The 13,417-nt window shown below is 37.2% G+C and overlaps 1 protein-coding gene across 1 annotated transcript in view; it reads right to left on the bottom strand.

Annotated features, from left to right (window-relative positions):
* Positions 1 to 9,862, bottom strand: part of LOC107673319 (transmembrane protease serine 6) — a 12,642-nt gene extending 2,780 nt beyond the window's left edge. Inside the window, exons 1-8 of the mRNA XM_016466859.1 lie at positions 9,848 to 9,862; positions 8,312 to 8,771; positions 7,863 to 7,967; positions 7,648 to 7,782; positions 5,998 to 6,172; positions 5,749 to 5,927; positions 3,471 to 3,566; positions 3,253 to 3,395 (exon numbers count right to left, since the gene is read on the bottom strand). Coding sequence (XP_016322345.1) covers positions 3,253 to 3,395; positions 3,471 to 3,566; positions 5,749 to 5,927; positions 5,998 to 6,172; positions 7,648 to 7,782; positions 7,863 to 7,967; positions 8,312 to 8,771; positions 9,848 to 9,862 — 1,308 coding nt within the window. The remainder of the gene's footprint in view (positions 1 to 3,252; positions 3,396 to 3,470; positions 3,567 to 5,748; positions 5,928 to 5,997; positions 6,173 to 7,647; positions 7,783 to 7,862; positions 7,968 to 8,311; positions 8,772 to 9,847) is intronic.
* Positions 9,863 to 13,417: the final 3,555 nt, after the last annotated feature.

Raw genomic sequence — 13,417 nt, 5'->3', positions numbered from 1 at the left:
TAGTCGCACCGGTAGTGACGTCATGGCTGTCGCCGGCCAACGAGTTGGTGTTTTTTCAATGTATGCTTCAGACACGGATCACGACAAGGCGTTCCCCATAGCGACTCCTAGAGGACACAGTTCGAAGTTCCCATGAAAGGGAACCTGTTTGGGCCAATATAAAGCAGAAATTGACACTGCAAGGTCTTCATATTTTTCTCAGGTTATTAACAATAATCATAATAACCCTAGGCAGCTTTTTCACATTAATAACAGTCTTTTGAAAGTAGATGGTGCAAATACTCTAACTGTGTCAGTTCAGACATGCAATGATTTTCTTAAATTCTTCAGTTTAAAAATTGATAACATTCGCAAAGATATTCTTAGTTCTTCTCATGTTTCTACAGCTAATCTACCAAGTTTTTCCGGTACACCCTTCTCTAATTTTTCCTTAGTCACCTCTGAGTCTCTTTGTGCACAGGTAGCTCGTATGAAAGCTTCCACTTGCATACTTGATCCCCTGCCCTCTAGTTTATTTAAATCCTGTTTTGGTTATTTGTGCCCTGTTGTTCTTACAATAATAAATGACTCCTTGGCCACTGGTGTTGTGCCAGCAGCACTTAAAACTGCTGCTGTCACTCCCATATTAAAAAAGCAAAACAGTGATTCGAACAATCTCAGTAACTTTCGTCCAATCTTCCATCTTCCATTTATTGCTAAAATTTTAGAGGGTGTTGTTTCGTCTCAATTACACAACCATTTATTAAACTGTTATCTGTTTGAGCCTTTTCAATCTGGGTTTAGGAAACTGCACAGCACTGAAACAGCCTTGGTTAAAGTTGTTAATGACTTACTGTTAGCTTCTGATTCTGGCGCTCTCTCGATTCTCATCTTACTCGATCTTAGTTCAGCCTTCGACACTGTTGACCACATGCTTTTACTAAATCGACTGGAAACTGTCTTTGGTTTATCTGGAACTGCACTAGATTGGTTTAGGTCATATTTTACGGGTCACAGTCAATTTGTCTTTATGGATGGTTTCAGATCTGATTTGGATCCTGTTTGTACTGGTGTCCCACAGGGCTCAGTCCTTGGTCCCCTGTTTTTTTAGCATTTATATATATCCTCTTGGTCAGCTATTAAGATCCCTTAACCTCAGCTACCACTTCTATGCTGATGATACTCAGATTTATTTACATTCTCAACCTGGTCAATTTCTGGATGTCCCTCATCTTTCCAACGGTATTTCTGAGATTAAGTTGTGGATGTCTAAAAACCTAGTCAATTTGTGGATGTCCCTCATCTTTTCAACTGTATTTCTGAGATTAAGTTGTGGATGTCTAAAAATGTTCTGTGTCTGAATAGCTCTAAAACTGAAGTTATGCTTCTTGGCTCTCCCCACCAACTGCAAAATGCTGCTTCTATAGATCTATCAGTTGATGGTGTTGCCCTATAGCTACACAGTAAACTAAAAAATCTTGGTGTTATCTTTGACGCCACCCTGTCATTCGAGCCTTTTGTACAGAACACGGTAAAGACCTCCTTTTTTCATCTTAGAAATATTGCACTTATTCGGCCTATGTTGCCCTTTTCTGTTGTTGAAAAATTTATTAATTATTTTGTTTTCTCACTAATTGATCATTGCAATGCTCTCCTTGTTGGAGAGTTCAAATGCTCTCTTAACAAACTGCAATACTTGCAGAATTCAGCAGCTAGAATTTTAATTGGGGTTAGGGCTGGCGACCATATAACTCCTGTTTTGAAGACGTTACACTGGCTCCCTGTTAAATACCGCATAGATTTTAAAATCTTAATGCTTACATACAAGCCTCTGCATGGTCTCGCTCCACAGTATCTGGTAGATCTTTTAACACCTTATACGCAAATTCGCAATTTACGATCTTCTCAGCATGGTCTCTTAGTTGTTCCCAGCTTGAAAGATCAAAGACAATTTTTAATATAACTCCGACTGGATTCGTCTGAAAGAAGAAAGTCATATACACCTAGGATGACTTAAGGGTGAGTAATTTATGGACTAATTTTTCATTTTTGGGTGAACTAAACCTTTAACTAATAGGTCCCTATTGTAAAATGTATATTTCACAGAAAAACAACAATCCTGTCATCATTTTCTCACCCTCATAATGTTTCATGTCATTTTGCATCATGAGCTCCGCCTGAGCTCTCAGACCTCATTTATTTCAAATTTAGCAGGTCAAGATGCATCAGATTTGACACAATTTTACATCACGGCATCGAGCGTGAAGCGATGGGTCTCGATGACCCTGTATCTGAATCGATTTCAGACTATGACAGAGGCAGGAGGACTTTCAGCGAATCTCAGAAAGCTATTATAGGACTCCAGAAGACCTGAAATAATGCAGTGCATGAACATTTTACAGTCTTTTTTAAACATGTTGTTCCACAGAAGAAAAACAAAAGGTTTGGAATGACACGAGAATGAGTTAATAATAGGGCTGCCCCCTAATAGTAGACTAACCGTTAGTTGACCAGAAGAGGCTTGGTCGACCAAAATTTTATTAGTCGCTTAGTCACAGAAAAAAATAAATAAATAAAAATCCACATTGGCGAAGACACACAGATTGTTAAGGGCTGGTCCAAATAAGAGTAATACATCTTTCGAATCTGTAAAGACTCTACGTTTATTTGTGTGCACTCACGATAACAACAAAACATTGCGTTTTTGTAAAATAATGAAAGCAGGATGCGCTTTCTGCCGTCTCGGTCTCTGTGAACTTGAGCGCGAAACTCTGAAACTCTGTGTATACTTGCTTTACAGACATTAAAAATATCTCTATAGAGAATGAAATGTCTACTTTCAAATGAACCAATTAAAATGGAAAACAAATATTCTCAGATTATGTAATCCGTATGAAAGATGCATGCAGGTGCATGCACTACTGCGGAGATGACGAGTCAGTGTCGCGACTTCATCTCTTAAGATGAAAACAAAAAACACTAGTTTATCAATTAATTATTAAAACGTTAATGCAGCCTCCTTACTGTTTTTCCCTGACACATTCATCATCATTACTTCTGCCGGTGTGCTGAGGCAAGCTTTATGTGTGCGCTTGAGCACTTATTAGGCAATGTAGGCAATTAAAGGCTCATTATAACGTGTGATTAGTCGACTAATGCTTAAAATTAACGACTACTAGTCGACCAGAAAAATCTTTAGTCGAGGGCAGCCCTAGTAAATAATGACAGAATGATAGTTTTCAAGCAAACTGTCCCTTTAATGCATGAGCATACCTGACAGGAGTCCACTCCTCCCTCCATAACGCCAGCGCAAAGCATTCTGGGAGTGAGCTGTGAGCCGTACACGTAGGGCTGTGAGCAGACGGCCTGATCGATCAGCTGAACCGAAGCCTGTCTCAGGTGTGACGACACAGACCCTGTTAGAGAACCAAAGCACATGAATGGATGAACGCACTTTCAGGATGCTGTAAACGCTTCAGAAACGCTCTCACCTCCTTCCCGTGTGTAACCCCAGCCCGTCACCCAGCAGGACGATCCCGGAGGGAAAGACTCTCTCAGACGGGGCAAACACACGGGTCTCACGCCGTCTAAACCACAGACAACACAGAGGCATATGTGACCCCTGCTGGCAAAATGATTCAGAATGCACAGTCTAATTTTGAGATACAGACGGAAAAAAAAAAAAAAGAAAAAAAAATGTCAAATTTCTGGTTTTCACAAAAATGAGTTCATCAAGCTCTCATCTAGCGATCTCAATGCTCCAAATAGTAATTAAGGTCATGGAAAATCAGAATAATGAGTCGCGTTTTATGTTTGTTCAAAAATCTTATTTGGATGCAACAACCTAAACTTGTAGAATCGAAAATTAAACAGAGAGACAATTATCCGTTTGTGAGGTATTTGGAAAAAAAAAAAAAAAACGGGAAAATGAACGTTTGAACCCAGTTTTTATCTGGTTAATTTTGATGGTGCAAATTGAACAAAGAACTGCAAACCATTACACGGACCAGTTAAACATCTAAAATTATCTTTACTTGTACATTTTCTGAGAGGTGAGCCTTTTTCTCTGCTCGCTTCTTGCGCTGCCGCTGACTGATATATGATTCACGCACATAAAGGCGCTTCTGCCAGCACGCGATCCCGATACGTACACATACTGTATTACAGTATTTAAATAGGCTATTCACACAAACATAATCTGATATGACTTAAGTGAATGTTTGGGGAAAACATCTGAGGTGTAACATTATATTAGATCAGTAGGACTTACTACATAGGCCTTCTGTCTCATTAATGTTAATCTAACAATAAAAGAACGATCACTGCTCTTGATTGAACTGCTTTTGTAGTTTTAATAATCAGTTTATTTGTAATGAACACACTGAAGTGATTTTTACATTTGATTATTTGTTTAGATGCTTTTGTTTAGGTGTAAAATGAAAAAAAGTTATGCACTATGCCTATTTGTTTCTTTCTTATATTTGTTCTTCTACTGTTGTTTGCATCTGTTCTTATTTTTAATAACAAAGATAAATAAAACTGGCTATATTGTGATTTTTAATATAGTAGTTAATATTAAGAAAGGAAGTGGAGGAAACAATAAACAAAAAACTAGGTGATTTTGCTTTGGAACCTTCAGAAAACTTAAACTTGATTTTTCTCAGAACTGACTTGAAAATAACTCATTTTTTAAAAATGTGCTCATTGTGACTCATTTTGCCAGCACTGGTCACATATATTAAAAAACCTGCCTGCCTAATGTGACATCTAAGAGTGAATTCCTGATATGTAATGAGAATTTATGAATATATTGATGAAGTTATTGCATTTGATTAACAAAAATATTATTTAGAATAGCATGCACAATAAGGGCTGTTCATACAGAACACATATTGTGCATTTTACTGCACTGCTTTTCCTTTTATTTTCTATGTAAACATGAGCTGGATGGACGTGTTTGACTACTGAACTCACGTCTTGTGTCTTTTAAAGTGTGCAAAACTAAACAGAGTCCGTTCACATGGAATATATTTCCATGTATTTTAAGGAATAGTTCACCCAAAAATGAAAATGTGCCCAAAATACCCTCACCCTCAGACCGTCTGAGATGTAGATGAGTTTGTTTCTTCATCAGGTTTGTAGAAATGTAGCATTGCATCAGTGTCTCAGCAATAGATGCTCTGCAGTGAATGGGTGCCGTCAGAATGAGAGTCCAAACAGCTGATAAAAACATCACAATAATCCACAAGTAATCCACAGCACTCCAGTCCATCAGTTCACATCTGGAGAAGACAAAAGCTGAGACAAATCCAGCATTAAGACATTTTTAAATCAAATACGAGTCCATAATAATGCTTCCTCCAGTGAAAAAGTTTTCTGGTCTGAATCAGGAGAGAAATCTGCACAGATCAAGCAGCGTTTAAACAGCTCTAAACAAATATGTGGCTGGATTTTGATACGAGAGACAACAGCAGAGGCACTTTTTCACTGGAGGAAGCGTTATTATGGATTATGGACTCGTGTTTTAGTTAAAAACATCTTAATGCTGGATGTGTTTCAGCTTTTGTCTTCTCCAGATGTTAACTGATGGACTGGAGTGCTGTGGATTACTTGTGGATTATTGTGATGTTTTATCAGCTGTTTGGACTCTCATTCTGACGGCACCCATTCACTGCAGAGCAAGTGATGCAATGCTACATTTCTCCAAACCTGATGAAGAAGCTATATCTGCATAATTAGTTTCATTCAAATGTGCAAGCGTGAACTCACCTCCCATCTCCATCTCTGTCTGTGTGCGCAGCAGACACAGGTCGTAGTCGTTGTTGTCCAGTGAGAATCGCGGATGCGGGTTTATCTGCAGTGTGTGGTAGCGTTTTCCCTGAGACAGATCTGAGACGCTCACGCTATCGACCACCACGATCCAGTCCGACTCCAGCTTCATGCCATATCTGCCAAACGAGACGAACACAGAGATGAGCGGCGTGAGAATCCCCTCAGCGTCTGTCGTCTCTTACTCACTGTATGAAGCAGTGGGCGGCAGTGATGACCCAGCGAGGGCTGACGATGGCTCCTCCACACACGTGTTTGCCCCGATAGTGTAAACTGGTCTGCCAGCCCCACTGACCCTTCACAGCCTCCGTACCGCCGACAATACGCGACCCACGAGACCCAGCGTTCATTGCTGCGGAGCAATCTGGGAGACAAAGACCAGGTAAATTGAGTTCACTTGGACAGGAACAGAGCATGCTGCGAAATACACGGCAAAAAAGGCTTCTTACTTAGTATCTTGTTTCCAGTCAAAATATATAAAAATTCTTAAATTAAGATGCATTTAATAGATAAGCAAAATTACATAATATATGTGACCCTGGAGCACAAAAGCAGTCTTAAGTCGCTGGGGTATATTTGTAGCAATAACCAACAATCAAAATTATCGATCTTTCTTTTATGCCAAAAATCATTAGGATATTAAGTAAAGATCATGTTCCATGAAGATATTTTGTAAATTTCCTACCATAAATATATCAAAACTTAATAATATGCATTGCTAAGAACTTCACTTGGACAACTTTAAAGGCGATTTTCTCAATATTTAGATTTTTTTGCACCCTCAGATTCCAGATTTTCAAATAGTTGTATCTCGACCAAATATTGTCCGATCCTAACAAACCATACATCAATGGAAAGCTATTTATTCAGCTTTCAGATGATGCATAAATCTCAATTTAAAAAAATTTAAATAAATATTTTATTTACCCCACTGGCAGATCATTTTACTTATTTTATACTTATTTTTTACTTATCTTATAAACAAGACTTAAAATCTTGTCATTTTGCTTATCAAGTAAATGCATCTCAATTTAAGAATTTTTAGATATTTTACTGGAAATGAGACAAAAATACTAAGTAAGATAAGCTCTTTTTTTTTTTTTTGCAGTGTAATTACAATGCTCGGGCAAACCGCTATAGAGTTGGCATGCTATAGATGTAGAAACGGAAGAGAATGATGTGTGCCAAATCAGTCGCTGTAGAAATCGAATACTTTAACGGTTGCGGACGAAATCGCTCAACAAGAGAACCACGCAGTGACGTGAAATAAAAGGTCGTCATGTTTTAAAGAAGAATGGCTTGATTAAAGTGAAGCAAACTCTACTACATGGGGATGTTTAGATAACTATATAAGAATTCACATGATCATGTTTCCTGAAAATACTTACAGATCTCAGTTTAAAAGCGTTGTTTTCTATTCTATTCTATTCTGTCAGTTTAAATGCTTCAATTTGTTTTTATATAATATTACAGTATATTATATTATATAAATCTAATAATTGACCTCAAAAAGGGATTTTTCATATTATATTATGTTATTATTGTATTATTATTATATTATGCTATTGTATTATTATATAGACTTGAACTGTTGTGCAGTTAGGTTTTCTCAGGTAACCTAAAATGTGCATTATTTAGTTACATCAAGGGTCAAATCAAATATAAATAGCACATTAAAGTTAAAAGTTACACACTTTTTTGTGTGTGTGTGTGCTGTACAGGTCTGGTATAAAGAAAGTTTTTGCTCAGGTGGCCAAAAAGTTTTGCTCAGCAAGAAAAAAAAATTAGAGGGGAACATTGCATATGAAATCATCTCATATTTAAGTATGCATAACGTACCCGAGGGAATGCTGACGGTGTCGTTGGCTGGATATTTGACAGAATAGAAAGGCTCTGGAGAGACGCTGCAGTTCTGTGAGCCGCCAGCAGGGGGCTCAATGTCTTGCTCTCTGTTTGGGAAACACACGAACTTCACTAAAGAAGAAAAGCATTGAGTTATCCGTCTGTTTCCATTCGTTTATGAGTGTACCTGGTGTTACTGAGGGAATGTGCACCTGTGACCGTGATGCAGACGGTGAGGATGATGAAGGTGGGGATGAGGGTCGTAATCAACGCCAGACGTGATGGACATGATGAACAGAGTCTGATCCCAGAGACATCTGTGACGAGAAAACACAAGAGTTTGGGAATTAAAACTTGAACTATCTATCTATCTATCTATCTATCTATCGTTCTATCTATCTATCTATCTATCTATATCTATAATATCTATAATCTGACTATTTCTATCTATCTATTTATCTATCTATCTTTCTTTCTATCTATCTTTCTATCTATCTATCTATTTATCGTTCTATCTTTCTATTTATCTATCTATCTTTCTTTATCTATCTTTCTATCTATCTATCTATCTATCGTTCTATCTATCTATCTTTCTATCTATCTATCTATCTATCTATCTATCTATCGTTCTATCTGTCTATCTATCTATCTATCCCCTCACCGGTCTCGTCTGTAGAGGGGCTTTTAGAAGCACTGATGTCTGAGTCCTGTATGCTGATCTCCTCATCTTTGGCTGTGGTTTTAGGGCCCGTGATGGCGGATGAGTCTCTCTCAGGAGGGTTTAACAGATGAGGCATGAGCACTGACAGCGAGTACGGGGCCAGTTCAGAGACCCCCAGCAGCTGCACACAACCAGCAGAGACCAGCGTCACAGGGCGGACAGGAAACGGCACTGAGGCACTTCCTGTTCCGTACAGAGACAGCGCTGCGTCCGTGAGAGTCTGAGGAACGGGGCTCTTCGATGCAGATCCAGGAATCAGTGTGAGTGGCGAGTCCGTCATCACCGGAGCCGTGAGCAGAGGGAGAGCCGTGTTTAGGAGCAGACTGGACGCATGAGGGCATGATGGGAAGGTCTGCAGAGGCTCGCGGCTGTCCTTCGCCGGGCTGATGTTATAGAAACCCTAAACATAAGGTCAAAGGTCAGTTATCATCAAGCCTGGACAGGCTCTGTAGACTTTCACATTTTCCAGCTGACACAGCTAAATTAGTTAAAAGGACTAGTAAGATACTGTTATTAGAAACTGAAACATCAACTTAACCAAAATATCAAATAAGCAATCTTGCACTGGGAGAATTTTTTACATGATGGTCACTTGACTTTAGTTTTGTTTTACTGATTTTTGTTTTGTGCATCTGATAAGCAGCCAATTTTGTTGACAAAAAAAAAGACAATAAAAAAAATAAAAGATAAAGGAAAAGCATGCAATTATTTCTGCAGTACTAAATTAACTATTTAATTCGGTAAGCTACAAAACATGCAGCATGCATAAAAAAACAAATAAAAACAAATGTAAAAAATAAATAATAAAAATAAGTAATATTTCAGCACCCCAAGTGTTACCAAACAGTACTGCAAAAACAGTGATAGCTTTCTAACAGTTTCTCTGAACACTCCCCCAGTCTGCCATTGGTCAGTTAAACAAATAGTCCCGCCCCACACTCACACCATTGGTTGAGACCTTTTTCAAAGATGCATTTATAATCATCGTAAATATAGCAACATTTTCTCCATTTTTTTTTCTTTTTTGTAAAGTCACAGAAATACTACAATGGGTTTTTTTCTTTAGCTACTGGATACATTTCTTCTGTTGAACAAAATAAAATATTTTGAAGAATATTGGCAATTAAACAGCTGACGGTACCCATTGACTTCCAGTCTTTTTTTCCCTGCCATGGAAGCCAATGGGTGCCGTCAACTCTTCGAGTGCCAACATTCTTCAGATTATCTAATATTGTGTTCAGCAGAAGAAAGAAACTCATAAAAGTTCGGAACGACATGAATGTCGTGAATAAATGATGACACAGTTTTAATTTTCTGTCCCTTTAAGCAAGATATAAAAAAGTATTTAATTACACGCTTCACCTCTATATAGTGCATGTGCTACAGTTTCTTTTCAGCGAATGCAGACTCACAGCAGCAGCTTCTCGAAGAGGTTTTGATGAATTGTTACGAAGACCAAGAGTCTATTGTCCTTACCTGGGCACAAGCCATTGTTTGTGTCAGCTCATGCATTCAAAGACACGAGGCCATTCTTCTCTTCCGTCTCCAACAATAGAAGACACTTGAGTAATGAAAGTCCAAAAGCCTGAGATAAGCATCAACAGAAGAAGAGCCGAGGCACTGTGCACTGCATACTCCATCCGTTCAATCCCCTGCGATGCTCGGCATGCTTCATTGTGTTTCACCTCGCCTGCTCCTGTCCTTCGCTTCGTCTATTTCAACAGCATTGCATGGGTTTGCATTCAGTATAAAGCTTCAGCTGCTGTCTCGGGAAGTTTATGAAGAGCTGTAACGGATAGGCTGATGAAAAATGCATGCTGATTATTGTTAGACGGGGTCAGAGTTGAGCGACTGAGAGTAAGATATACTGCGGGTCACAAAACAACAGAGAGCCAGTGACTCAGCATGAGGGTTAATGACTGCTGCGGGTTAAAAATCATCAATACTTCACATTGCATGCATTGATCACCGGTGGCTGATTTGCACAATTATATAAAGGCTTTCATGTATTTGATAAAACGTGACAGATATTAGGTGCATGTGTGGTTGAAGCTGTGAATCCTGTTTCACCCCAGGAGGGTTTTTACCTGCCGATCACATTACAGGATCGAACCGTGAGGTGCTGGAAGTCAACAGGAGACCTGCAATCTGTAATGGGAGCAGTTAGATCGAAAACAAGATTAAACCAACTCAGTTAAGACGTCAGATTACACTAAAGGACAAGGGAAGGCAAACAAATAAGAAACCGGAGATTCAAAGTCTTCAGGCTGCTTTAAAAGGTCACACGAGTCATTATCAGGGTTATTACAGTTAACACAAACTAAAACCATTAAAAAATAGGTTACTTGAAATAAAATAAAATATACAAAATATTTAAAAATGTAACTTTCAGCTAGTTGCCAAGACAACATTTCTCATTTTCACTCAGTTTAACTTGATGTACAAAAATAATAAACTAAAACTGAAATAAAATCATCTAAAAAATAAAATACAAAAAATTAATAAAAATTATAATAGTGTCTTTATGATACTAAAATAATACTGTAACATATCAGTATTATTTTAGTATCATTGAGACAGTTATTGGGGTTGACTAAAACTGAAACTAAAATTAAAACCGTTAAAAAAAAACAATTTCATAAATAAAATTAAAAACTTTATTTCATGTAGCTGCCACGGCAACATTTCTCATTTTAATTTAGTTTAACTTGGTGAACTAAAATAACCAAAAATGAAAAATTAATTTTAAAAACTATGTACAAAGATAAAAATAATAAAACGACAAATAGACAACAAAATTCCTAAAACTTTGACTAAAATTGAATGGAAAGAGAAAATTCAAACTATTAACAAAAACTAAAAATAAATCTCAATGATACTAAAATGCCACTCATTCATATATCATAGTTTCATCAAAATACCATAACTTTTAACTTTTTATTAATTTTAGTTATTTTAATACATTAAGTTAAACTACATGGAAATGAGAAATGTTGCTGAGCTAAAATAAATATTTATACAATTATTTTTTAAAACAAATGTATGCAGTCATTATTTAGTTTTTCATGACATATTTTCTACCTTCTGGCTCAGTTTGAGTCTAGTGCCTATGCAGGCAAAACCTGTTCCAAAACATGTCTTATTTTTGCCCAAATTCAGCCAAAATGGATTTAATTCTTCATGAAATAAGCCCTTTAAGAGACGATGCATCTATAACTGGAAGGTTTTCAAATATTTGAACATTATCAAGTCATGTTGTAGAGGACAAAAATCTCAATACTGCATATTTACATCATGTTATTTACAGCAAACAGTACAGATTCAGAGCTTCAGCATGACGTCACATTAGATTGCGCTTTCTTAGAGACGCAGAATATGTTTGGAGTGTTTATTTCCTCTGGAGTCAGTCAGCATCAGTATATCTTATATCAGCACTAGAGATTCCACTGAATTATTCAGTCCGAAACATGTTTAAATATTCGAAGATGATTAAACTGGTTGGAGTTTAAAGACAAACTGATTATCTCAGCATCATCTGAAATCCACCAGACGAGAGCTTCACTCTGTGAACTGTAGCTTTAAATTGCACATTTTATAACAGGAAAATTGTCCATTTTCAGCACGATTGACCTGCTCCGAGGATAAAAACATGATTTAAAGGCATAGTTCATCCATAAATCATAATTCTGCTCATCATCATCATTTAGTCACCCTCATGTCGTTCTTCTGTGAAAAGCACATGGAGATGTTTAGGAGAATGTTTGAGCTTCTGTTTTGTGAAAATGAATAGTGATTTATATGGCCAAACTCCAAAAAGCACAAAAACACCATTCATTTATCAGAAAAGAGTCTATATATCTTATGTATAGTGTTCTGAAGTTGTTGTTTTTTTTAATAAGAAAGGTAATTGCAACTTTTTATCTCACAATTCTAAAAAAACAGAATTGTGTGACAAATCCAGAATTGCGAGATATAAAGTCAGAATTACGAGACATAAATCAGAATTGCAAGATAAAAAATCTGAATTGTGAGACAAACGCAGAATTGCTAGATATAAATAAGAATTGCGAGACAAACTCAGAATTGCAAGACAAACAGAATTGCGAGATATGAATCAGAATTGCGAGACAAACGCAGAATTGCTAGATATAAATAAGAATTGCGAGACAAACTCAGAATTGCAAGACAAACAGAATTGCGAGATATGAATCAGAATTGCGAGACAAACGCAGAATTGCTAGATATAAATAAGAATTGCGAGACAAACTCAGAATTGCAAGACAAACAGAATTGCGAGATATAAACAGAATTGTGAGATATAAAGTCAGAATTGCAAGACAAACAGAATTGCGAGATATAAAGTCAGAATTGCAAGACAAATAGAATTGCGAGATATAAAGTCAGAATTGCGAGACATATATCAGAATTGCAAGACAAACAGAATTGTGAGATATAAAGTCAGAATTGCAAGACAAACAGAATTGCGAGATATAAATCAGAATTGCAAGACAAACAGAATTGCGAGACAAAAATCAGAATTGCAAGACAAACAGAATTGCGAGATATAAAGTCAGAATTGCAAGACAAACAGAATTGCGAGATATAAATCAGAATTGCATGGCGAAAACAAATAAACAGAATTCCAATTTGTAAACTCAGAATTCTGAGAAAAAAAGCCAGAACTGCAACATTTAAACTAGGAATTTCAAGAAGGTACTGTAAGTCAGAACGTCCACACATTTATGATCGCTTTCGCTTAAAAACATCATGATGTCAGCGTGTCCCCATTGTGTTTCACAGAAAAAAATAATAATACGGGTTTGGACATGAAGGGAGCAAATGATGACAAAATGTTAATTTCTGGACGAGCTACTCCTTTAAAAACACATCAATGTCACAGTACTGTAACACCTGTTTCAGACAATCAGTTCCACAAACAAAGCCTTCTCAAACGACTCGTCTTGTCTTTGTCACTGTGTCTCCTGATCGGTGTTATCTTGACAAATGTCTGGAGCTTCTTTTGTTCAGTGAATCGCCTGCCGTCTG

The sequence above is a fragment of the Sinocyclocheilus anshuiensis genome, unplaced genomic scaffold (genome assembly GCF_001515605.1).
Source record: "Sinocyclocheilus anshuiensis isolate Anshui unplaced genomic scaffold, SAMN03320099.WGS_v1.1 scaffold480, whole genome shotgun sequence".
Taxonomy (NCBI): Eukaryota; Metazoa; Chordata; class Actinopteri; order Cypriniformes; family Cyprinidae; genus Sinocyclocheilus; species Sinocyclocheilus anshuiensis.
The sequence above is the reverse complement of the archived record's forward strand: the minus strand, read 5'-3'. Positions and strand labels throughout refer to the sequence as shown.